Raw genomic sequence first — 27836 nt, 5'->3', positions numbered from 1 at the left:
TTTAGCTTTCTTCCGCTTTGACAGGTTATGATTCGCATTCAGTCAACGCACTTCTCATTGCTGAACTTCACTGGCTGGCATAGTGTCAATGCAGGGACTTTTGGTCAATGTGCTGTAAATAGATTTTTATTCTTCAGTGAATCTCTGAACTGACCATGGATACTGAGAGATTGCACTTAGAAATAAATATTTTGAGCTGATAATCTCAGTTATATATTTTATACGGGCAGCTTTGTAAAAGTGAGACTATTTCAGGATCACTTATAAAGTCCTCACAGGGACTTTAACCAGGCTGCATGTATTTAATTCTACTTAAGAAAACATGAAGTTTGATGTCAGCTGTATTAGATCTCCCTAGTTTTTGGAGTCTGGCGGATTTTTTTTTAGGGCCGATTATAGTTTGTTGTCACAGTCTGTCAAGGGTTTCAGTTGCACACTGAAAATTGTCACGTTTCACACTGTTAAAAAAACAAACTAGGGTCTTAAACGTTATTATCTATCTTGTCTTACTCCAGAGATGGGGTTCGGACTCTGCGGGCTGATGTATGGCTTTAACTGGTGTCAGTGTGATAAATCGAGAAATAATCAGGAGAACAGGTAAAAAAGCATGAGACTCTTGCAGAAATCCTAATTGCTGGCAGGTGACCTTTTGTTTGTATTTGGGACACCTATTTGATAAGTCATAAGCATCTTACCTCTGGAAGAGACACCTGTAAGCTGTGATATTTCCATGCCATTATCTCTGTTTATCTCTGGTACTATACTATAAATGTTCAGATTAAGCCTGCTCTTAATTTTATCAGTGCCCTAAATCTAAATTTAGTTGTTGAACTTCACCTGATGATAGGAGCCCTTTATAGCAGCAAGTGCACATTATCCAACTATTTATACAGGCTTTAGAGCTAACAGAGTCCTTAGAGGACTCATGACCTCAGTCACACCTCCGCTTCCACTACAGGAGGAAGTATTAATAACTTATAAACATGGCTTCATTAGGGGTCATTCAGAGCTGAACAGGCTTCTTTATTAATAGATAACTACATTAGAAATATACACGTGCTGAGCAGAGGTTATGTAAATCATATATGCTTTATATCAAAGCTGTCCATTTATCTAGCATATATGTGAACACCATAAGGATTCACAAACGTGAAATGAAAGCTTCTTGCTTTAAGAGTTTCTCTAAAACGCACAATCTGAAACACATTCAAAGACACGTTTCTCTAAATGTAGCTCTCATTATTTGATTTGACGCACAATCTCTGGCTAATGAGGCTATTAATAATCAGAAACAAAGCAGAGAAAAATAAACATTTATCTTTCATCAGCGATAATCAAATTACAACTCCTAATGATTGACCGACGTGAAAAAATAGAAAATAAACACGATGATAAGCTACAAGACAGTAAGTGAATTTGTTGTCATATAAATAAATGTCTGCCTGTGGAAATTGTATTGTTGGGAATATAACCCCCACCACACACACACACACAAAGACACAAACACACACACACAAACACACACACCCTCCTCCTCCTCTGGAAACCTGTTCTGGAGGGAGTGACTTGATGCAGGCGGCGTCCAATTATATGGAAGCAGCACTTATTCCACTTTATTCCAGTCTACAGTTAAGTGGCTTGAAGCCGTCAGAGACACACGGGCTCGTAGTATAAAGACACGGAGTCGGTACCCATGTGACATGTGAACGGAGAGCTCGAGACAAAGGTAGAAACATCTACTACAGCGCGTGAGGAGTCTGGCGGCGTGCAGAGGAGACACAGAGGATGCTCCAAATCAAATCCACGAGGGCTTCTTTTTTTCTCCCTCTCTCGTCTCGAAATTCACGACTTCACTTAAATGATTCATGAGAGCCTCTTTCTAAGGGAGTAACTGCGCTCACAGTGAGTTTCAGCTGAAGCCGGTCACCAACATACGTGCAGACAGAGACGGTGGAGGAGCTTCGATCAGAGAGAGCGCGTAGAGGAAATTAAAAAGTCAATTAATTTGGAGTTTGATCAGCGTTCCTGGTAACCTGCTCCGGAGCTCATCTGTCAGAGGGATCAACTGTTGCTGCAGCCGGAGCGACACACTGACATCCTCCAAGTGTGTCTGGCGTTCATAATGGATGTTTGACCGTCACTTGGTCCTGCATGCAGCCACACATTATCATGGAAGAGAGACTGATACTGTTGTTGATGCCTCGGATACACCTTCATCTGTCCTGATGTGATGCCACATTGTTGCACTGAGGAGAATGATAATACCCCACTCTGCTGCCGGCGTTTTCTTACTGGCTGATCGTGTCCGTGTGTGAAACTAAACACGTTTATTCTGTTTCTGTCAACAAAGGACCAGATTAATCACAACTCCCTGACACACGTCAAGATTGTCTTTGGCTTTTTGTTTCAGTGACCTTGCCCGGTTTTGACATCCATTCAGCGGGAGATCATCATGCTGATGATGATAAAGAACAGCGGCATGGATGCGCATCAGGTTGATATCGATTCGGAATTTGAGCCTCACAGCCGGTCACGGTCGTGCACCTGGCCGCTGCCGTGTCCGGAGGATTTCCCCGGAGGAGAAGAGGCAAGCCGAGGTCTGGCCCTGGCATCGGTGAAGCTGGAGCAGTACAACGTGCCCGCGTGCCGGGCCGAGAGAAAAGGCGGCGCACCGGCGGAGATCAAGCATCCAGCCGGCGCCCCAGCCCCGGTCGTGGCCGCCCCTGCCTGTATGTCCGGGGCTGCGCTTGATGTGGCCGGCCAGCTGCGCAAAGCCAAGTCCTCCCGGCGGAACGCGTGGGGAAACCTGTCTTATGCAGACCTCATAACCCGTGCCATCGAGAGCACCCCGGAGAAGAGACTTACCCTTTCCCAGATTTATGACTGGATGGTTCGCTTTGTTCCGTATTTCAAGGATAAAGGCGACAGCAACAGTTCAGCAGGATGGAAGGTAGGCCACATGAAATAATTTTCTGACACCACATGGTGAAGGTTTTAGTGGAGAAGCTTCACTATATTTAGCCTCTGTCTGGGTCTGCTACAGAACTCCTCTCTGCATATTTCTAAACCACATAATTGACCCCTGGTCCAACAATTTATGTCAGTGGCGTGTCCCCGTGTCACTCCTCACTACAGTGTGGAAAGGGGCGGTGTGCTGGTTAGATAAGGTTGGATGAGGGTTCACTGGGTTCATCCTATTTAAGGATTGCAGTTTGTGCATATAGAAGAAGCCACACGGAGCCAAACTCTCAGTGTGTGTTTTGGACAGGCAACTATTACGCGCTTTGACGCATCGGCAAGGTGTCCGGATCCAAACCTTTATCCCTCTCTGCTCTCGGGTCACACAGGGGACAAAGTTTGCGCCCGGTCCGATTTGAAGCTCGTTGACTGGAACGTCACCCATGCCACCGGTTGGGTGCTCGGGGGTGAACCGTTTGGAGCCCCCTCCCCGCCCCCCTGCTATCCAGTGCGCGCACGTTGAATTACGCACAGACAGTGCGAAGGCATGGCACAAGGAGAGGGGTTTAAAAGGACAATAACAAGAGATGATGACATGGGGGGTGTCACGGCAAACAGATGTAACTACAGATTATCCCTTAAATTCAAATTAATAGGAGGTTAATCTAATAGATTGGTTTCTGTAATCTACTTAAAAATACCACCCATTCTGCCTGAGGATTAGAGCTCTTTTGTTTCCAAACCCTGAATTGTAGCTTTCCCTCACACTGTTCTTTGTGTGGGACAAAGTTTTGCCTTTGTGTACCACCTTTTTAAAATTTCCATCAGTATATCTGTGGCTCTGGCTCTAAATGTTAAATATATTACATCAATTCTGCCCCTCTTAGCTTGTAATAAATATTTAAACTATGTTAGAACAGCAGTTTATCCCCGTCTGGTGTATTTTTTGTAAGAAACACAGAAGAAACAGAAAAACAAAACTTCTCTCCACTTGTGTTTCATGGTCTTCTGCCTGCTGTATGAGTTTTATTTCAGGCCTGTTACGGTCAGATACTGCGGTTAATGTGAATTTTCAAAATCCGCAGTGCTCTCTGTTAACTGCAACAGACTATAGCTCCAGTAACTCCCTTCTTGTTAACTCTGACAGCAGGCTTTAACATCTCCTGGCATTACTTTATCCAGGAGCTTTAAAAAGGAAGCATCACTCAACTATAACCACATCTCTGAAGATGGAAACATGCTTAAGACCTGCTCTAGCGATTTTGCGGCCTCACACTCAGATTAATGAAGAAAACGACTCACAAGTTGCCGAGGTGTTTTATTTTAAAGATGGGTTGAGTTTTGCACAACTGGACCCAGTAAACATTCCTCACTAGACCCTCATTTCTCTCTTCTGTCAAACCCTGAAGCTTCTGTTTCAGCGCTTAAAAAGTAAAGTCTGAAGCCCATCATGATTACACTTTATTCTTTTACAACTTGTCAAAAATAGCTCCAGAAATCAAACTCCTAAATCTGACTTTGTTGGTACCACTGTGGGGGTCGCTTCTGCTTGCTGTCCTCTTGTTTGTTTTGATCTGATGAGGAGAGTGAAAAACTGCTGAGGAGGGGATTTATGGGTGATCCGAACAAGAGAAACGGATCAGTGAGACATTTATTTCTGATTAAAACCAACGGTCAGTTTTAACATTAAGAGAGAGCTGACTTCACTTTACGTCATGTGTTAACAGATTACACATTCTTGTTTTATTTAAACATATATAAACACAGCTGGTTTTACATTTCTATTCATACAATCTTAATGTCTAGAGTACAGCTACCACATGATAAATATGTTTATTTCTAAGTAGCGATAAATTACTGCTTTTCAGCAGTTTCAAAACTATTCCTATGTCCATTTTAACCATCTCAAACAATTCTCAGCGGTGTTTTGATTTAGGAGTCAAATAAAAAGCAGTGAAATGTACCCAACGATCTTGGATTTAGGATTATTCTAAGAAATGCTGCACTACAGCAGTGTGCTCTGACACCACGGCTTCAAGGTAGAGGATGGCTTATTGTGCTTATTTTGTCAATTATAAGATCAATTTTTGATTTTCTAAAGGAAAACAGTGTCACGCATTTACAAAACATGCTGTACATTCCAGCACACTGCTCCACAGACAAAACGCAGCTCCAGTTACTTTGAGCGTTGTGCAAAATAAGAAACGTGAGGTTCCCAAACCAAAAAACTGATGAGTCAGTTCTGACTTTACCGCGAGGATGTCTCCACAGCGTTGATCGACCTGCAGACATTTGCCACTTACAGGCTTTTTAATTAAGCATCATCATTGATTTTAAGTGATTTTTTTCTACTCTAAAATGCTCGGCTGCCTTTGTGGTGTGGTTGATTGGCTGCACCTGTATGCTTCGCTCATGGGCGGCAGCTCAAACTCAGAGGGCTTTTGTGATATTTTAATTCTTTTTGACACAAAAGCACAGATTATTTTTGACTTGTCAGCTGAGCCATTTCTGTGGTTTATTTTTTATTTTTATTTTTTTACTGAAATGTGTGATTGAACAGCGGAGCAGTGCTGTATGTTTCTTTTGCAGTAGCAGCAGGAAGCAGGAATAAACTTTGGTGACATTTCTATGATGTGCCAGTAGGGTCAAAATAAGGTGACTGAAAACAACAGAATATAATATAATATAATATAATATAATATAATATAATATAATAGAATAGAATATAATATAATAGAATAGAATAGAATAGAATAGAATAGACAATAATTAATCATATTTCTTTATTGTTAACAAAAGTGGAAAATTAACTTTGGCTCACCAGTACAGGAGACAGACAGCACTAAAATACAAACATTGTCATGCATAAAAATCACATATTTGACATAGTATAAAAGTAGAAGTGAAACAAGATCTAGTAAAATAAATACAAATATAAATAGTGTTAGAGGAGCTTGGGTCAATGTGTGGGTTGGTCACTCAGGATGTGAATGGTGTGTGATACAAAAGCGTTAATGTCAGACCTTTATTAACATTACTCCAAACATTGAATAACTTTACCATCACAACGATTTGGACTGGATTCCTAAACTCCAAATGTGCTGAAGCAACCTGAGCCAACTTTTTTTTGTTTTCACGTTATCCTTGTAGCTCGACTGAATCATTTTTAAGAAATGCTTTGGTTACTTGGTCACTTGCAAGATGAAAAGGACCTCATTGGTCATATTTAAGAGAATAGGTCCCTTGACAAGTAAATAGCACCACAGCCACAGGAGACACAGGACCACTGGTTTCCAACATGAGGCTCAGGTCTCACTGTGGAGCGCCTGAGATCTGAGGGAGGGCACCAGGCTGTATCCGCTCAGAGGTTTTAAAAAAATAGCTTGTCTTGTTTTAACTATGACCATGCTAACACATATGTGCTCTGTCTGTCCAAGAAAGTGATATGAAAAATCTTTCCTCACTTCTTTTGGAGAGAATGTGTGTGTGCGTGCATGTTTGTGGAAATATAGAGAATAAATGTTAAAACTATACCAGAACATAGAAATTCCTCAGTGATGAAAGAAAACAGCTGGGCTTGTTGATTTGTTTGACAGTGATGCGTCATTTTTTCATTGATGGTCCAGGGATTGAGGGGACCTCTGTGTCAGCGGCACTAGTTTTAAGATAAGTAAACTGAACATCATGTGTAAAATCGATGAAGCTCTTTTTTAACATTCTTCAAATTCTTCTTCAGTGTCCCCGTGTGTGTGTTTTGCTTCTCTGACACAGCCCGGCAATAGAAGAAACACAGAGAAAAGAGGAGGAACACGAGTTGCAGTGGGATTAACAGGCATTTCACACCATCTGCGTGTTTGACATTGAGTTGATCCAAAATCCTCTATCTGCTTCCCTCTGTCATGTTATCATATCCTTACAGCATTTTGTGATAAGTGCCTTTGTCTCCTTTTCTTTTTGAGACTCTTTTACACTCACAAGGTTTCCTCCTCTGCTCCAACAGCTCATTTGGCTCCTCACCAGGCTTCAATTGAGCGATATTAAGACTTAGATTAATCTAAATAAAATCCACGCTTGATTTCGGCCCGATCTGTGCAACAACAACCACTCTCCAATCTTTATGTTATCGAGGGTTAAATTGGATTTGAAGCAAGGGCTTAAGTCCCGGGCCTTGTTTGTGTGGAGCGCAGGGATGCCCAGCTTGATACCTGCTCCTGTTCTCGGCTCTGAGTGGAGGTTCTGATTGGCTGATCAGGCCAGGGAGCTGATTGGATGAAAGAAAGAGAGGCTCTAAGTCTGGGTTGAAAACAACTTGATTCAATCATGAAAACACTCTGAACAACAAAAATATGAGAGAGGGGAGCTCTCTCTCACACACACATACACATAGACACACATGTAACAGTTGGTTGAGATTTAATGAGATTTGAAACACAGAGGTACACAAACACACTTATATGTACACACATTCCTGTATGTTTCTGCTTAGACGGAGCAGTATTTATGTATGTGTGAAGTGAGCGTGTGCGTGTATGTGTGTGTGAGTGGGCCGGGGTGGGGGGTGTATGTGGATGGATGGGATGAGTGGGAGGGAAATAAGATCCAGTCAAAGTCTTGCTATTAAAAGCAGTCTTTAAGAGCTGTTGTGTAATCCTGTCTGAGAGCTGCTGCTCAATTCAGCCGCTGGGCTCTTTGTCTTCATCTGGGCCGGCAGCTTCCCCTGCCTCTTAATACCACACACACACACACACACACACACACACACACACACACACACACACGCACACACGCACACACATACACATTCTCCCGTACTGTACTCACACCACTTTTAGGTGTCACTCACTTGTTTAAGTGTCAAGCGCTAAAGCTGCAGCAGTGTTTTACATTCCTTTCACACGTTCACACATTTTACAACTTGAGCTTTATGTACGTCTTCTCTGATTGTGCTCATACTGTGACAAACACACACACACACACACACACACACACACACATACACACACACACACACAAATCTTCTTCCAAGGGTTGTCAGTCCAAACCTAGGGAGGATGTTTTTGCTCTGAAGCATCAACAAAGAAATTGCATTCCTGTAGCTAGCATGACCTGCTAACTACAGGTAGCCCATGCATGCGTCAGTCTGTTTTTGTGTGTTGGTTTGGTTTTGATGACTTTGGCTGTTGGAGTGTGTTTTTGGTTTGCCAGTCTTAAAAATATTTGAGGACCTTAACTACCCATGAAGATCATTATCATGCCATAATTGCTGAAAGAACAGCCCTTTTGTTAGCCTATAGATTCAAAACTGAAACTGAATGTGACCTGGTCTGAGTTAGCTACGTAATGAAAGAGACAGCTTCATGAGACTAAAACTCTGACTTTTGATCAGCACATCAGATTTTTCCTTGCAATCTTATCTCATAGTTCACCTCTCGGGGCTTTTATTTATGTATTTTTATTCATTTTTGTATTTTCGACGGGAATACACCAGATGCGCCTCTGGTCTGGGTGTAGACTGTGTCAACTCTCACCGGCTGCGTGTTCAGTCCAGCAGGTTGCAGGTCCAGTAGCAAGACCCAGGAGTTCCCTACTCTTCCCACTCTAATGACGAGTCTCTCCTCATTCATGATGAACTGTAAAACCTCAAACCTGTTGACTCCTGGTCTGGCTGTTCTTATTGTGTCCACTACTTCCTTTCCTGCTTGTTCTGCCCTACGATAAATTCATGCGTCACAGCTCCGGCATCTGCTAAAAATTCAACTGTTTAATTTCTGTTGCTGTGACAGAGCGATGCTTTCAGGATCCAAGCCCAGTGACATCATCGCCTACATGTAGTGATTGGATATTGATTTGTTTGGTGTAGTTTCCTCATCAGTGTACATTAAATCAGAGGGACATATAATGCATGGTAGTTTGTTATAGCAGAGCCCAAAATGCCACAATTCATAAACATACATTTGCACTGTGGACTCAACAGTACCATGTACATTTGTGAGTTGTGGTATTTTAAAGGTGCACACTTTAACCATTTAGGTTTTAGTTTCTATTGATTTATTTTTGATTTAATTGTTTTAGTTGCTATTTTAAAATGTTTCAGAAAAGAGATGCTTAATGATTACATTCCCTATACTTTTAATTTCTGTACAAAAAGGAAAAAGGTTAAAAAAAATATGCTAGAAACATGAACAGTCACACACCTGCAGCTTGTGCTCTGGTCAAATCAGCAAATAAAAGAAGGAATAAATAAATCAATAAATAGATAAATAAATAAATAATAAATAAAATTAACCTAATAAGTTTCATAGTTTATAGTTTGATTAAAAGAATGACCTTTGGAGAACATCGTTAATACCCCACATCTTTCCTTTGAGTGTGAAGTGACAGAGAGATTTTCAGTTTTCACCATAAACAGATACACACACACACACACACACACACACACACACACACACACACACACACACTCACACTCACACTCACACTCACGTAGCGGTACATGGTGTTTAAGCATCTGGCAGCAGAGTTATCTTGATGACTGCGTCCGTGTTTCTCTGACTGTTGTGCTGTAATTGCGGTCAAGTGTTGGGGCCATGTTTGTTATTGCATCTGAGGTGGGAGGCTGTTTGGTCACATGAAGTGAGTTCAGTCCTGTAGGTGGTCACAGTGGTGGTGGTGTTGCGGGGGTCTGTGCTCTCACGCATACACACACAGACACACACACACTGTAATGTTCACTTCACAAGTGGCTCTGCGTGGGAATGGATGTGCTGAGCTGCGGCCTGTCTGCAGGCTGTACTGTACACTCACACATGCACACACACACACACACACACACACACACACACACACACACACACACACACACACACACACACACACACACACACACACAAACACACACACACAAACACACACACACACACGCGGCAGCAGCAGCAGCAGCAGCAGGCGGGCAGGTGGGAGCTCACTGACTCTACCTGAAGGCTTACAAACGTTGAAGGCACGTCGTGGGTGTTTGACTGTTGTAATCAAGACTGTGATATAATGAGCTCACAGCGAGGAGCTGCACACACATGAGGATCAATTACATTTTCAGAAAAGGATTCATTCCTGCTGCTTGATGGTTTGGAGAAACTTAACACTATGTTAGAGCTGAAACACGCCTCCGTTACAGATTTAATGTCTAACAAAGAGACTTAGATGTAAATCATTTGCTGAGAAGGTTTAGCGAGTGTTATATTTGACTTATTAAAATGTTCAGTTTGTTTTACATCGTACACATTTAGGAACTTTCTTGTGGTTATTCTGACACTTAAATGGGTGGGAGGCTACTTTTCTCGTGTCACAGTGATATTAATCAGATAACACTAATAATCTCTGAGGAGTGAACAGACCTCAGTCGAAATCCTTCAAACCTTTTCATACCTGATTCCAGCTCCCTGACATGAAGTCCAAGCTTGAGTTTGTGGTGTTTTGTATCTTTAAATTTATCTGAAATGGTAAAAAAAAAGAAGAATAAAGCAAATGCTCATTTTCAGCTTGAACTGTGCTGCTTTGAGTTGCAAAAATGTTCTTAATGACAAATGGGGAAGAAAAAAGGAGACACATGTCGTGACATAATCAACTTTTCCAAATCACATTCGACTTGTTCTTCTTCTGCCTGGGTCCAGATATCAAGCCAGAAAGTAAATGTGGCAGAAGTGAGAGTCAGCCTTTTATTATTAATTCTACGAAATGTTTTTACTCTACTAGAGTATCAGGCATATTTTTCCTCCTACTCTTGTTGTTCAGAGGTAACAAATGTAAAAGTAGAGGCACCTGGTGCTCATGCCATTAAAGTCTCTGCCTCCATCACCAGTTTCTTCACTGAGAGATTTTCTGCTCACACACTCTGGCTCGTACCTGGCATGCCTGCAACAGGACAGGGAGGGGGGGACTGAAAAAATGTTGTGGATGCCAAATGGCACAATGGCCTCCAAGGAGAAGATGAAGAAAGGAATCTTAAGTGCAAATATTCAACAAAGAATTTTACTTCTGAATCCAGTCCAACAGCAAAATCTCAAATCTTACCAAAGTGTATTTGTGTCATTAAAACTATTCATTAGACTTCACTGACCCTACAGTTCCAAAAAAGTCTGATTTTAACATTAATTCAAGCCAAAACTAAGGGCTTAATTGATTTTGATGAGTAGACATGCCTGCCAAAGCCGCCAGCAAAAGCCTTTAGAAATCAGTGTTTTATCTTCTGATAAGGTAATGTTTCATGCCACATTGGCACATATTTTTACTCTTTGAAAGCAGTTGATTCCATTAATTTGCTTTGAAATATCTTGAAATATGATGTATTTGTTGAGTTGTTGGGTCAACGTGGCTCAGCATTTGGATATTTCATCTCTTTGACGGACGAATAGACTGAAGAAGGGATTTCAGCTTTTTTTGAGTGGACTTGATTTGAAAGTGAAACCACCGCTTTGAAACATCCTTCGTTTTTGTTTGATTTCTCTGGCAAACTCTTCGCTCTTCGTCCTGGAGGTTGTCACACCAGTTGGCATCCGTGATGCTGAAGTGCTGCCACCCTCAGTTCTGGGGGTCTTATCCTCAAAGTTTTCATTTATTCAAAGCTGTGTTTTGAAATGAGAAAAGTCAAATTAAAACAAACAAACAAAAAAACCCCTCATCATTATACACTAAAATTCTCCAGGTTTAATTTTGAATCATGGTGAGTATTAAGGGAAATGTGTTGAAATTAAGGTCCACATTTGGGAATGTAGTTATGAAAACATGAAGTGAAGCACTTATGCGTCGTTACACTACACTGAGGCTGTTTCTGCCTTCACAGATGGATGTAAGGTGGCGATAAAATAATACCAACAGTGTCATTTCTGCTGTCATAAAATGTGACTCATTGCACCGTGTTGTGCCAAGCAGGGGATCTGAGGACATGGACGTAATTAGGGGCATTTATGTTAAAGTCTCCAGCTTTTTATTCAGTTATACGTACATAAGTTTGACCCAAAATGAACAAAAACTCCAAATTAACAAGATTTTCTCAAGATTTCTGCATTTTAGTTGCTGTCTCAGCTCTTTTTGCTGAAGTGGGTTGAGCTTGTTTGATGATGACATGTCCAGAAATAAACCTGGAGGCTCCTGAAACTTGATTTTTATTGCTGCTTATTGGTTTGAAAAACATTCAATTTAAGTCTAAGTTTTCAGGAAGAGCAGGTAAACTTTTCCAGCAGCGTAGCAGGTGTCAACTGACTGCAGTGGAGTCTTTTTTTGGAAATTTCACTCCAGGAAATCATAAAAAAAAGATACAAAACTGATGCAGAAACGCTGGATTAATATCTAAAAATAGCCGAGCTGACCTTTCTTTAAGTTTTCTTGACTCGTTTTACATCCACGATCACTGAGAGTCACAGTGGCTCCTCGCCTCTAATGTGCTTCTAATCGGCTTGTAATACATCACAATGCTCTTCACGTAAAGTATTACCGCCCACGCCGGCCTTCACCTTGTTCTGCTGAGATTCCACTTCCAGGAGCCAGAGGAGGAGAATGAGGTTGAAGCGGCGTTGAGAGAAAAAAAAAAAGAAAAAAAAAGGAGGAGGCAAGGAGACATTTTGAAGAACAAGGTATTATTTGTCCTGCCAATAAAACCCTTTTTTGAATTGGATTCAGGATTGAGTGGGAGAGGGAGAGAGGCGGAAAGAGAAAAGATAGAGCGAGTGCGAGAGTGGTGGCGGTGGCCCCTGCTGCTGAGCACATTGATAGCAGCCTTAATGCCTGTGATGCTCCAGCGCCAGCCGAGACAGAGGGGAATTGGTTGGAGATGGTGGAACAGGCTTAGAGGGTTCCCTGTGCCAGCCGGCCTGGCGCTGGCTCAACAGAAAGCCCTCTGCACCGCTACACAGTTATTGTTATTATCACAAAGGCCCAGCAGAAGGAGAGGCAGCTCTCGAGTTGGCGGGCTTGGCGCTGGGTTAACCGGGGGCGGGGAATGGGAAGAGGAATTTGGAAAGCGAAGGGGGTTGGTTGTTGAATCTGAGACTGTGCTCAAACTCATCTGATCAGCCTGTGAATGGAGAGAGAACAGTTGGGAAGTGTCGTTGAGGGCCTGAATGGAGGGAGGCCATGCAGAGATGGACAGATTTGATGCGAGAGGATCAGCGTCCTTGTCAGTCGATGCTGGGCGACAAAAGGCTTTTGAATAGAACGCGGGCAGATATCGCTTCAATCTGGAGAAGTGCTGGGATGTAAACAAGGGATGCACCGGCAGTGGAGGCGGGGTGTTCACTGCTTAAATGAGTCATAGCGGTTGGAATAGAACATAATATTCTCGCCCTCAGCCCTCACACTTCAATCAGTTGGAATAAATCAGCTGGAATAAAATGTTGAGAAACACTCTACAGACGGAAATTCCAGAGAGAAAACTGAGTCCAGACGCACAACAGTCAGTCAGGCAGGCAGGCAGGCAGGCGGATCTTGGGAATCGTGCCTGGTGGTGTGTCGTAAAATGTCGGCCCTGCACACATTTTCTCCGCGGTGTCTACCAGACCTCAGGGCTTCAAAATGTTCTGGTGTCTGGCTCGGACGATGAGCAGAGAAGGCGTCAAAAAACATTCAGTCCTCTGTCCTGGCTGTCAGACCGTGACTCAGAGACAGGTCAGCACGTAATGTTGTTCCACTGTTAACAAGGCCTTTGATGGCCACACCAGGGGCTTTCAGTCATCTCTACTCATTTTCTACTCATCCTTTTCTCTCGTGTTTGCTCGACTTCTACACGTCATCAAAACTACAGCTCACTAAATCCTGAAAGCCATCCTGTGTGTTAAAGCTCCTGTGAGGAGTTTTACACTGGTTATGAACAGACTGAAATAATACTGATGCTTTGATAAGACCTTAAAACAGCACACTAAACCATCAGAGAGAAGATTACCAGTTATGTTTTCGACTTATGCTGGGTGAAATCTTAGACTGTGAAAAGAAAGAGATCCTGTGATTTCTGGACAAAAAAAAGCTACAAATTAAACATTCTGCCTTGTCCACAAGGGGTGCCAAAATCAACGTGAACTAACATTATTATTTTATCTCTGCTCTAGAGCAGTGTTTCTCAATCCTGGTCCTGGGGACCCCCTGCCCTGCATGTTTTGGATGTTACCCCACTCCAGCACACCTGATTCAAATGAAAGGCTCGTTATCAGGCTCCAGCAGAGCTTGATGACGAGCTGATCATTTGAATCAGGTGTGCTGGAGTCGGGAACATAAAAAACATGCAGGGCAGGGGGTTCCCAAACCCAGGGTTGAGAAACACTGCTCTAGAAGGCTAAAAAATATCGTCCACTTCATAAACTGAAAACTGGAAGAAAAGTTTAAAGTTTTCACCAGTTTTACCTTCCAAACGAGACATGAATTATGCATCATAAATATTTCTGCATCCCTACATTGCTCTGCATTGCTACATGCTTTCAACAGTTGCTATTTATTTTCATACCAAAATTAATTTTGTCACATTTTCCTTGTATCCACTTACCAAATCACTTTTATCATTTTATGGAAATGAGCTAGCAACTTTTTAAAGGTTGGGTTAGATGTTTTCTTTTCTTGCATTAAGCTTTCTTCCCATGATCTGACAGGAAAACTGAAGAGAGACCGGATGTTTGACGATAAGAGAGTCTCTCTGACATCACACATTGGTTTCTGAGGCAGGGTTTTGGTCCCTGTCGTTGTTGGTATCCATATTGAAATCCTTGACGCCACTTAATTTTCGGTCAACTAAGCAAGTATAAAGAGGCTGATTCGAGGTGGGTCTTAAACCTCCTCACTAACAGTGTGTTACCTGTCAGTCAAGTCAGCTGTTCCTCTGATTGGACAAAAACTTGTAACATTAGGTCCATGTCTACATGTAATGAAGTATCTGGGAAACTGCATATATTTTCATCATTTAGTCCTGTCATTCACACAAAACTGCTGTTTTGTGTCACCAAAAACAACATTTTCTAAAAAGCCCAGCTAAAGTGAAGACTTTGGAAAACTCTGGTTTCATGGTTTCACGCATACGCCAGGGAACAGGGATTTTGGTTCTCTAACGTCACAGCCGAATGACGGAGGTTCATTCTGATTGGCTGGCACAAGTTTCGCATTTAAAAAATATTGTTGAATGGGTTTGGTATGCATCAAGCCAACTATAGCTGTGTTTCCATTACACCTAGAATTGCGCAAAACGTAAAAATCCTAATAAAAAAATGGTAATGGGAACACCACATTTTCGAAAAACCTCCCAAATTTCTGTAAAAAGTTTTTATGCTCTCATAAGGTGGTTTTTCAGAAGTTTCAATATTGAAGTTTCTTGAAAAAGTGCGATGGAAACACCTTTTTTCGCAAAAATGTCACGTTGTCATGACAACACACCTCCCTCACCTCCTTGTACGTGTCCACTGCCACATAAACAGACACTGGCAGGATGGCTGTGAGCGGCTCGGAGAGCAGCAGGAGGGAGGAGCGGAGGTGTGTGTGTGTGTGCTTGAGAGTATGTGAGCTGGAGATGATGATCTTCATTCAGTGTTATGTTGGTGCCTGTTTTAAGTTACTGACAGTTTGAGCAGTGAATAAAAACACTAACGTTCAAGAATCGACATCATCGCGGGTGCAGCATCCGGATGGACATTATGTTTTACTTTACTCAAGTTGTGCGCAATTCTGGTCGTACTGGAAACACTGGCAAGCTGAAATTGTTCTTTATCAAAACTTGAGAAATATCGCTTTCATTTTGCGAAAAAGTGTAATGAAAACGCAGCTTTCAAAACTTGTGTGAAACAAAATAAATACTCCTGTACAATGTGAGATGATGGGGACAAGAGCTTTTCTTGATCAACATTTTTTTTAGAACCAGGCTGTTAACATGTTTATTTTTGCTAAGATCAACATTACCAAATATGTGTATATGTGGTCTCTCAGGCTTTTGGAGCCCAACTAAGGTGGACACTGAAGGAACTGCAGTTTTTCCTACATTGGCTCCATATTTCAAGTGTGCTGCTGCTGGTTCTAACAGGATCTTAATGAAGTAAATTTGTCTAGAGACTCTTGAAAATGACTTGGATATCTTCATATATAGATGTTAAATTTTGTTTTCATTTACTTAGTTATGAATTTCATCAAGTATTGTTGGAGAAATTGCACTGGCTTAATTAAAGCACTGACAAATAATAGAGTCACTGTAAAGACAAGAACTGCAAATGTTATAACCTTGGACTGAAGTGGAAAAATAGTCAAAATAGAAGTTGACATTTTTGACGAAAGCAGTTTCTGCACTGTAGACTTGTGGTTGTTAGTGACATAGTTCATTTCTGGGTTTTAGTTCCTGATCAGACAAAATTATTAATAATTAACAATCAAAGTAATTTAAGTTTTTTTAATGGAAGTCTACAGAATAACGGACAAAAAATAAGCATAAAAGGTTACAACTTTTTTAAAACCTGTTTGAATTTCTTTTTATTACACTGTGTTTGATGGCAAGGTTACATTATTCCCTGATAGCAGACTGCTGCTGTGGCTAGAGCTCTGATCAGCCTCTGGAGGACTAACTGTGATCATTTTAATGCACAGAGAGAAGTCTCCTTAGTTTATTTACAACAGGTAGATATATAATCATTTTTAAACCAATTACACCCTTTTCATATATAATATTTATTATTGAGTTAAAAGTACGTAAGACAAAGCTCCCTGTTTGTGGCAAAGTCCAGCTCTAATGCTTTAAACTGTAAGCATCAATATAAAGCAGACCAGTGAAACATTTGACTTCACATTTGGAAGTACATCAAACATCCTCACACACATATACATCACACAGGCAGTTACTTTTGAAGTACAGTCATCCAGATAATCCCAATCCATCCATCACAGCTGCAGCAAAGTGATCGTAATCCCACTGGAATCAGAGAAAATGTTATAATGTAATCATGCATCTGAAATTGCTCTAAATTTTAATGTGATTAATGACACAGTTGCTTCATAAAGTATTCAACCCTCTAACTTTCTGCATATTGTACTCATTATGCTATGCAGCAGTTTTAATAAATCATCATGCACTCACAGTGTGTTTATAATGGGCTTTCCATGCCTTATAATGCCTTATGAGCACCACTTCAAGTAATGTGTTGCCCTGATTTTTACTGCAAATGGGATTAGTTTTTGAGTTCCTGCATGCACTAAAATGGGTTTGATAGAGGTTTGTATGGATCTGAAGATTCCCTGCGTGTGTATATTTGTGAGTGTGTGCATCTGCTTGTGTTGTTGTGGAGCTAGGCCTGATGGGAGTCCGGGTCCGGGGGGTACAGCTCTAGTTAATAATTCAGATGAGGCTCATTATCAAGGCAGCGCAGATCTCTCTCTGATTCCACCTTAATTGCAGGCAGGATGTGCCTCTCAGACACTCTCAAAGTCACTCCCCCTCCTGTCTGCAGCTGCAAATGACTACCACACACACACACAAACACACACACACACACACACACACACACACACACACACACACAGATCTCCACTACCCCCTCTCCAGACCGCTCCTCTCCACAGCCGTTCCCCTCGCTGAGATCAGGTCAGCGTGAGCAGGTGAAAACGGACATTTAGAGATGAGTAGATAAATCTCACTCACAGCTCATGACTATCGCAGAGTATCGACTCCAAGGCCAGGCATGCGCTCCGATTATGAGTCGCTTAGATTTTTAATCAGATCTTCATGAGGGTTTTCTCCTGTTGAAGGGCTAAGCAAACTAAGATTGATGGGAAGTAATCAGTCAGAGGACAGGACGCTGTGATTAATTCTGTAGGAGAGTGAAGCGCTCAGTGCCGCACCGGACGACCCAGACCACAGCTTCTTAACCCCAAATATTCAGTCAATTTGAGGAGTGGAGGGCATGTGAAAACAAGGAGTTCCCACATGTGTTGCATTTAAATAATGCCACGGTATACGTCGGTGAGACTGGAAGTTTTGACAAAAAGATTTAAATTAAATTCACAACATGGAGCAATCTTTTCTGAGCTAACCTGCAAACACTCTAAGTTGACTGAAACACCTTTTTTAAAGAGGGTATTCATTGCTGTGGTTTGAGGTTAATAACACCCACCTTGCAGCATTTTCCTCCTGACTTATATTACCCAACAGTTAGCTGTAGACTGGGACATTTCCCGGGATCACCAAATTGTTGATGTTGAAATCCTGAAGTTGGAAGAATTTTATATATATATATATATATATATATATATATATATATATATATATATATATATATATATATATATATATATATATATATATATATATATATATATATATATTATTATTATTATTATTATTATTATTATTATATATTATTTTAACCACAGCTAAAAAACATCAACATGTCAGAAAAAACATTTTTCTGAAACAGTTCTCAAACCAGGAAAAAAAAGAATGGAGCTGGTTATTTTGACTGCATTTCTCAAAAGTAGTTTCCTACCTGCAGAAGAAATGTGGGCCATGCAAACAGAAAACATATCACATTTTATTTCCTAGATTGAAATATGACTACCACATGTGATGAGTACTGCTAAGATTCAAAGAGAAAGTGTAGTTTATGATTAGGAAAGACAATCTGTACGTACTGTGGCTGCTTTGGCTCCATAGTTCTGATATTGAGATTAATACCTGTTGGCAAAGGAGGCTTTAAAGAGGGGGTACTGTCATTTTTAAAAAATTTTTTGTTAAAGACGCTGTGAGGAAAATTCCAAATCTGTCGTGTTTTTCTGGGATAAAGGTATACAGCTGTTTCAGAGAGCAAATCTTCTTTTTATCACTACTTTTCTTTGTTCAAAGACTGTGACTGGTCCCAACCCGTGGACATCAACACGTCTGTGGTGGTTCAAGTTGTGCCCTGCAAACTTGTATGGCGCTGTCTGAATAACTGCACCTGTATGCTTTGCTCTTGGGTTGTAGCCATAGACTGTAAAAAAAAATGGACGTCCGCTTACTTGGCTTAAAGTGAGGTCTCCAAAAAAAAAAACTGCTCTCCCTGGTGGCTGGCTGCAGTATAGGTTAAAAAATCCAGCTTTCCAGCAATTCCAGATGGGCTGTGGTCAAACTTTAAAAAATCAATACACCTTGTAGAAATGTCTCTCACGTCTGATTGTTGTGGTGATTTGAAGATAATGTTTGGCTGCCTTGTATTCAAGTCCTCTTTTTTCTGAAAAGGTTCATTTTCATTAGTTATATGAGGTTAAAAACGAGGCTTACGTAAAGTTTAACGATGATTGGCAGCTGCTGTTCTTGTGTATTTTTGGGGGGATTGTAAAATATGTCGGGAGTTAGAGTCAAGAAGTGATTAGACTCTCGAAAGAAAAAAAAAAAAAATTGTCACCCAACTCCACTCAGATTCTCCCAGAATCCCTCATCATCTCTACTGCGCAGACTCTGGCTGCAATTGCTGCAAATGGCTGCGCCTGAGACGGGGGAATTTTGGCTTCAAAACCGTACAATGATAAATGGCGGAGCCACGCTGTCCACTCTATACACAGTCTATAGTTGTAGCCCAAGCTCCACTTTAATAAAACTTCAAACTCATTTGACACAAAGTGCATGTTGCATTTGACTTGTCAGCTGGGTTGTCTGTGGGTGTTGTTCAGGTGAAATGTGACATTTCAAAGCACAAGATGTTGTTATTTTCTATCAGCCAGCAGCAGGAAGATGCTGTGTCAGCTTGAGTGCCTAAATGGCTAAAACAGCGTGACGACAAGAAAGAATAATGTGTTGATTTGAGGCTTTAATTGCACTCCATATAAATGCCAAAGTCTGAATTCAAATTGTCACTTTTAGATGAGTTTAAAGTAATAAGAAAATATTGTGCTTCATAAACCCAAACATTGATCAGAATCAGCAGGGCCTTATTACACAAAATCTTGCTGCATTTTGACTGCTGAGATGTTCAAACTCTAGACCAAAGTGGTAGTGCACAGTTATTTAACTCAAAGTCTCTCATAGTAATCGAAAGGCCTCAAATATTTGCACCTAAACTCACAAAAAGAACAGACTTTGCATGAAGAAGTAGAAAAATGCATGACTAATAAAAACCACACATGAACTAACTGCTGTGGCAAAAGGGCTTAAAGGTTTGGTAAAGCAGAACAAAAATACTGTTGCATAACTGAGTACCTTAAAAAAGTGTAGAAGCTGCTATGTGTAATCCAAAATTGGGTAAGTGCATTTTTATATTTTTATATTGAAATGTGCTGAAAAAGCCGCATATTTAGATGGAACTATAACCTTGTGGTTTTAGAGCATGTTGGTTTAAAAGCTCCACTTCATCATTTTACAGTATAATACTATCAATCACCATTAAAAAAGATTGTTCTCAGTGTAGTTTAGTCATGTTCAGGTGATGTTCTGCATCAATCAAGTCGCATTCATTCGCTGGCAATTGAATCCATTTTCATTAAAGATGTCTGTAATTGCTCTTTGATCAGAGTTGATAAAAGCCAGTTAAAAATGAAAGCCATTAGTGTCTTAAGAGCAGGATCATTTTCTGTGTTTTAACCAGAGTTATTTGCTCGCTGTCTTTGTAAGAAGTCTGTTAGAGCGGCTGATACATTCTGAAGGTGTCTGCTAACGATGTCAAGTTCAGCGCCGACACAGAAAAGGAACATGACTACCGTCTATTGTCAGCACAAAGGAGGGTCAGGGAAGAGTTTCTCACCTCATGAATATTCATAAGTCCAACGGCAGATTTGGACAAATTACAATAAAAGCCTTTCAACCTGGAGCAGGGAGGAAATCACTTCAATCTCGTCATTTTGGAGATTATTAATCAAAAATGGTTAAAGTGGGGTAGGTCAAAGGTGAACAGATCTGTAGTGTGGTATGAGTGTGTGTGTGTGGCAGCTTTCTAAGGGCATCCTGGAGGCAGACAGAGGTTAGCAGCGTAAGACGGCCTCTCAGTGGATTTCTATGTCAGTTTGATGAAAATAGGTCAGGATTCAGAGCTCGGCGTTTAGCATTCTGCCCATGTGACGCCTGACGCCGAGCCTGACGACAGCTAGCCTTGAATGAACTCCAGACTCCTCTCTGTTCCTCCCCCTCCCTCCCCACCCAACAACACCACCCCTCTGCCTTGCTCCTTTCCTCTGCAATCCAAACTCTGTCCTGTCATTCTCCATCTCCCTCTGTGCTTTGGCTTCCATCGCTCCAAGCTAACGTAGAAAAATTCAAATCTGTGGCCCTAGATTAAGCCCGCTCCTGCACAGAAATTGCACTTAAATCCACAATTGTCTGCGTCTGGTAGAATTTATTAGATTTAGATGTACTTTTGAGTATTGTAGTCCTGCTTTTCCAGAGAGAAAATAGATGTGCTGCAAAGTTTTATGAGGATAATATTTCAGCTGTGGCCAGCAGTGACCTAGCTTAGCATAAGGTCCACGGTATGTTTGGTCACCACTAGAAAGCCTTGATTTATTATTCTCCCACAGAGCATGCCCTCATCTCTCATGACTGCCATGCTTTAAAAATGACTCTCTTAAAGGTGAATTCACTTACAGATGAGCCACTTTAGCTTCATCTGAAGCTCGGCAATTGAGTCACAGCAACCTCCTCTGGCATGTGGAGAACTGTCTGGACACAAAGAATGGGAATATAAAGCTAACAAGGAGAGCAGATAAGTGGAGAGACTGCTGCGAGGTCAATTCTGTTAAGTGAATTTTCTGATAAGCTTGATCTGTGTCCAATGAGATTACCCAAACTGACAAAAGGTTGTTTCATAGCCTTCAAAACACAGCCGTGTTGCCTCAGAGGGGTTGGCTGTCTTACCTGGACATTAGCCAGCAGCTAATTTACAAACACAACTTATGTCGCTCTGAATGTGTGAATTGAGCTGACACCAGTTTCTGCACTTAAAGCTTAACAGTTTGCTTTATCCAAGACAAATTACAAAATGTATCCTAAAAAAAATAATGATCTGAATTTCCTCCACACTACAACTGAGTTCATTTTATGCACATTACCTAGCAGTGGATGTTCCAAAGCAACTAATAAGCTTATTGATCAAAAAAAAAATTCACGTTTTGACTAACAAACAAAAGGATGCAAATTGTATGAGCTATTGCAGGCTAACTTAAGTAGAGCTAGCACCACCAGTATTTAGTCTTTACAGGTTAACATCAACATGCCAATGAAGGTTACATATGCCAGTCGAGTAAGTTATGTGCCAGTTTAACCCACCAAACCACACCTTACAACAAGATTTCATCCATTACCTGTGTTTGTTTGCATCCAGGTAGTAGATCATTAATATATATATATATATATATATATATATATATATATATATATATATATATATATATATATATATTAGAGGTAGACCGATATATCGTCCGGCCGGGGCAATGGAGGCACGAGTTAATTTATTTACCATATAACACAGAAGTAATTTAGAGGTACCTCTCATAAATCAGGTCTATACCTTGACTATATAGCATTATGGGGTGTCATATGTACATTGCAGCATTCACATTTCTTCTTGCGCTGTTTCGCGCACAGTGAAGCTCTGTTCCAATGTGTTCACAGACACACAAACATGTGCACACAGACAAGCACATTCTATAAAGCGGACAAGAAGCTGGGAAAACAACAGAAGAAACATCTCCCAGTGCCTACTCTGGGAAGATGCAACACTCGCTCCAAACCATTTCCAGGCGAGGGACATGGACCCGCGCTGAGACGGGAGACTCCTGCATGTTTCCTCCGTGTGCGACTATGTAGTGTTTGGTTTCCATTTAGTCACATGACTGAACCCTGTCCACTGATTGGCTTCTGAGGCAAGCATTCAGCAAATGAGGAATTTCAAGCACCTCTCCTTTTCCATCCATGCACTGTCTGTTTTTTTTTTTTAAAAACAGTAATACTTGATAATTTAAAATTGCACATTGTTAAAGCAACATTTTGGATAATATTGTACGCGATATATATCGCCCACCCCTAGCCAGGCTGAGCAGACCTTGGTGTTTGAGGGTCCCACCCCTCCAACATTTTCTTGAACCAGCTATGAGATCCTTATGTGATGACTTCATCATTAAGCAAGTCACGTATAGTTTTTTTCCATTGTTAGAATGGACCGTGTTCATCTGCACATGAATATGTAGAGTTTTAGAAATGTGTAGCCATTTAGTTTTAACATCCATCATTGTTTCTTTAGATCCATGAGTAAAGTATGGTATAAAAGTTTCCCCCTCTTTCATTTCAGAGGTCTGTAACTTTGTTGATTGTCACACATCAACCTATCCAAAGATGAATCCAACAATTTATCAGAAGTTGACAGGCCACCATTACTGCAGTGATGTCATCCTACAACTACTGCATGTTTCAATACGTGCTGTTCTCAGAGGCTGGTAGTTTTCTTCTACCATAACTCTGCGGGTGACAGTGATATGAAGGACATCAGGAAGAGACTATCCAGTCCTCGACTCCTCTGGTAGCTGTGACAGACTTTGACTTTCACAGAAAAAGTGCACAAAACTCAAGCCTTCACTTCATGAAATGTCCTTCTGACTGAGTGGGGTCATCTCACTCAGGTTTCTTGCAAAAACACATCTGCAGGCTGGCAGAGAAAACAGGCTTTTTTTAAAGTTGGGGAGACAAATTTGTTCAAACCTGCAGCCTATCCAGAAATTTAAAGGAAGGTTTTCTGGAGTTTTGTGCGTGTGTGAGTACAGCTAAATGGACCACAGAATCTTCATTCTGTGTTTACTGACTTCAGAATTAATGTTCGACACAAAGTGCATTCTTACATCTTTACATTTTGGCCCACTGATCAAAGCTGAAGTATTTTATGATTTATGTTTGAAGTACGTAGCTCACTGCTGGTGGTTCACTCAGGGTGATTGTGCCCTTAAAGAGGTTTATCCAGCCATGCTAATAACACAAAGTGACTAAAGTGACTGTGTCTGTTTACTCCTGTACAAAGGACCTCTTAATGTTTCATGTTTTTGAAGGATGTAGATTAAATTTTTACACATGCACGTTCACTTTTTCAGGGTTCATGCTCTGATGAACCTGATTCTCCTGGTATCTACCTCCTCCTCTCCCAGCCTCCACCCTGTGAAGTGTTCGACTGCACCTCGCTCGCTGATTTATTGGCCCTCTGAAAGTCTGACTTCATCAAATCCTTGATACCGCTGGTCATATATACTGTCTTTGATGAGTGCCACCGAAGTCGATGTGTGGATTTAATAGCAGCATTAATCTGCCTGTGTAATGGTGTTGTTGAGTGGAAGGTGGTCACCACAAGATGCAGCACTAAAAGATGAGTTATGAGCCCAGCCGGCGAACGATGAAAGGGCAAAATGCAAAGCAGCTGAGATGTGGAGGAGAGCGCAGGAATTAAACAAGGTCTTCTCACTCTCTGCACACTGGAGAGGACGGGTATCGACTGGAGCTAGTTACTGAAGAGGCTGTGAAAAACAAGATCTAAAGCACGGCTGTCAAAGTTAGCAGCAGGTTGTCATCCAGAGCTAGGTGTTGCTAAGCACACGTTGGAGGTGATGGTTTAGTTGTGCGTATTTACTGAGAACACACGATAATTGTCATGTGACATTTGATTGAAACAAAGATGCCACTTCATTCACCTAATGAGCTCACAGAAACACATTGAGACTAAATATCATGCTCTTTTTTCGTTCTTTTTCCAAAACCGCTGACAGGGTGACACGTTGATTTCCTGAAATGAGGCCTTGTGAGTACACTGTGATGTTTTATTTGGTTGTGTAAGACTTAGACACCAACAGACTAAAATCATGACAGGCTTCAGTCATGTATTCTGTTTTTATCTGTAAAATGTAGAAATCTGCTTAAAAAAACCTCCAGATGACTACAGTACATCTGACTTTGTTGTAAAGTGTGAAGTTTTCTTTGACTTAAGTTTAGTTTTTCTCCTCTTTAACTAAACTTTTTTTGTGTGTACGGATTCTCTGGCCACCTGTAAATCCCTTCATCAGAATCTGAACCTGTTACCAGTCATTGCAGATGTTTAAAATGACTTCAAAAATCTTGCCACTGAAGGTCTGGTTAGCTTCATTTGCTTCATATAAATAATAATAACTTTATTTATATAGCTCCTTTAAAAACATTAGTTCACAAAGTGCTTAATAGCAGAAAAAAACAGATAAAATAGAAAATAAAAAGCTAGAATTTGAAATAATAAATTTGAATAATAAATCAATTAATGGGTGCAACCTCAAAAATTACAGAAAATACATTAAAAACCAAATGGCAGGTGAAGAGTCCAACATCATGGACTGTCAAAGGTTAAAATGGCTATAGTGTAAAATTTAGTAATATGATAAAGAAAAAATGAAAAAAAGTAATGATGAATAAATAAAAATACCCAAATAGGATAAATAGAAATGTTAAACTCACTAGACAATTTGAAACTGAGGTAAGTAAAGCAGTGAAATAAATAAAAAATAATGAATAAATAAATTAATAAATAAAAAAATAATAATTAGGGTAAAAGGCAAAGGCAGTAAGAGTCGCTTAAAGGGTGTTTGAAGAAGCGAGGGGCCCTTATTGAGAGGGTTTAACTTATGGGACTCTATAAGACTTATAAAACTTTGTATCAAAGTGAGTCATCCTCTATATTTGTCTGATAAGAAGGAGAGATATGTCTGCATTGTGAACTTCAACCTGTCATTCCTTGGTCCAAGACCTTCAAAGGAAAGCGCCTGTTTGTCTGTTTCGGGCTAAATGCAGTTCTCTGGCCTCATTTCATAACAACCTCATTGAAAAATTGCACAGGATCCATGCCTGGTCCGTCTCCGCTCCGTCATGGCAGGTGTTAATTCTAGTCATAGCAATAGAGCATAAGTTTGCACAGAGCGGTACAAGCAGGACAGGAAGTCAGACACTGAAACAACAAGAGGATTATCTTTGAGAATAAAACACTCCTCGGGGATGCTAGATCATACATCTCTTAACTACAATGACGAGCCATCATAGTGAGCGGAGCCAGGCCTGGGGCCACAGGTTTGAGGTTTTAGAGACCAGTGATGACAACATGAATGAGGAGAGGCTGATCATAGAGATGGGAGGGGTGGAAGTCTGGTGTCATAGTCAGCTAAGTTTCGTCAGTGTGGTGCTACGTGGTACCGAGGTTGTAGTTGCCAGTGTAAGTTGAAACAGGGGCCCATGTTATTCCCTGCTGTCTCTTTGCAGGTTCCTTCTCTTTCTGCCATCCTCTCTCAATGAAGAGATAAGACGTTTAACACAAACCATACTGTTGTGACAAAATGTAATTATCTTTTACCTAAACTTTACTGAAGAGATCACCAGACAGAAACAACAACAAAAAGCCCAAACCCCAAAGGGTACAAGGACACATCTTTTGTGTGTTAATTAATACTGCCAGATTCTTGTAAATCATCACTGTAACCAGTGGTAAAACTGTAGAGCCCAACGTCTCAGTGGACTCTGTTTCTAATGTCCCATGATGCAGCATTAATGGGGTATTGACTATCATAATAATAAACCATGGTCTCCGTGCAGCCTCACAGTGGAGTTATTGACAGGCGTGATGGCGACAGTAATGGAGCTGATGGGAGGACAGAGGAGGACAGGATAGTCGTGGTTGCATGACTGAGCCATGCACAGGCCTGTGTGTGTGTGTGTGTGTGTGTGTGTGTGTGTGTGTGTGTGTGTAGTTTGAAGATAGATATTAAAGACGCGGCTCTGACTGAGGCCTTCGCTCTGCTCCGTCCCTGCTCTCCCCCCCTCACCTTCCCCTTTCTCCCTTTCCCTCTCTTCCCCTCCGTCTCTGCTAATGATCTGCTCCGCCTGTCGCTGCCTGGCTGACTGATGCCCACTGACAGCCCCACTCATGCGGAAAGGCTGCACCCCTCCTCCCATACACACACATACACACACACACAGACACACACACACACACACACACACACAAACACACACACATAGAGTAATGAACTCCTACACATCCCAATGCTACATATTTGCTATGCATGTGACACACATGCCACATGCACGCCAGCTTGCGTAAGCGCTCACAGCGAGACGGATAGATGTGCATTAACAAATCACGCCCATTTGTTCACTCACATGTCAACAAACATATATGTAGAGCAGCGGACAAACACACAAATAGAGCACGCAGCAGAGCACTCATCCTACACTCTGTAGCATCCTGGTGGAGCAGCTGACTCCATCCATGCATTTTTATGCAAATGATGACATATTGAATTAGACAGGCTGAATGGAAAGTGGCACATTTCAGGGAAATTTCCACACTGACACAAAATAGTTTTTTGCTTGCTTGAGGCAGAAAAGTTTAAATAAAGAAATAAAGTAATAAATAGAGATGTGGATGTATTAGTCATATAAATGATGATGCAGGTTTGACATGATAAGCTTGAAAAATGCCTCAGTCTGAGAAGTTACGGGAGAGGAGATGTTTCGTTTTCTGTCAGAGCAGCTTTACAGGAAAAAGCTGTTCTGTATCACGTTAAGTTTGCATTTGTAATTCATCTCAGATTTTATAAATACTGTTGCTGAAGCAGTTTAGTGATTAGCTGAAAACAGAACGTGGGCAACATTGAGTAGTTTCATCTTCTAATACAGGAGTATTTTCTGCTTTCCATTCATTCAGTACACTGTGAGCTGAATAAAATCTAAGTCCTCTAATGATGTATTAAAAAGATTTTATGTGAGGATATACCTATTATTCGAATGAAAAATAAAACTAGTAATCTGTTACTTATGTTGACTCATTTGAGGAAACTCCCTCTGATTTATCGTCACATCCTGACTGTATAAATTAAATTTTCCACTCTAATATGTGGCAGACCCAGCTCGGGCT

General features: G+C 41.0%; 1 protein-coding gene across 1 annotated transcript in view; it reads left to right on the top strand.

The window, feature by feature from the left end:
• Nucleotides 1-1610: 1610 nt before the first annotated feature.
• foxo6b (forkhead box O6 b) overlaps nt 1611-27836 on the top strand; it is a 59025-nt gene continuing 32799 nt past the window's right edge. The window contains exon 1 of the mRNA XM_074687690.1: nt 1611-2950. Coding sequence (XP_074543791.1) covers nt 2453-2950 — 498 coding nt within the window. The 5' untranslated portion in view covers nt 1611-2452. The remainder of the gene's footprint in view (nt 2951-27836) is intronic.

Source organism: Halichoeres trimaculatus, unplaced genomic scaffold (assembly GCF_033239565.1).
Source record: "Halichoeres trimaculatus isolate MK-OKI-2021-1 unplaced genomic scaffold, fHalTri1.1 fHalTri1_scaffold_14, whole genome shotgun sequence".
Taxonomy (NCBI): Eukaryota; Metazoa; Chordata; class Actinopteri; order Labriformes; family Labridae; genus Halichoeres; species Halichoeres trimaculatus.
The sequence above is the reverse complement of the archived record's forward strand: the minus strand, read 5'-3'. Positions and strand labels throughout refer to the sequence as shown.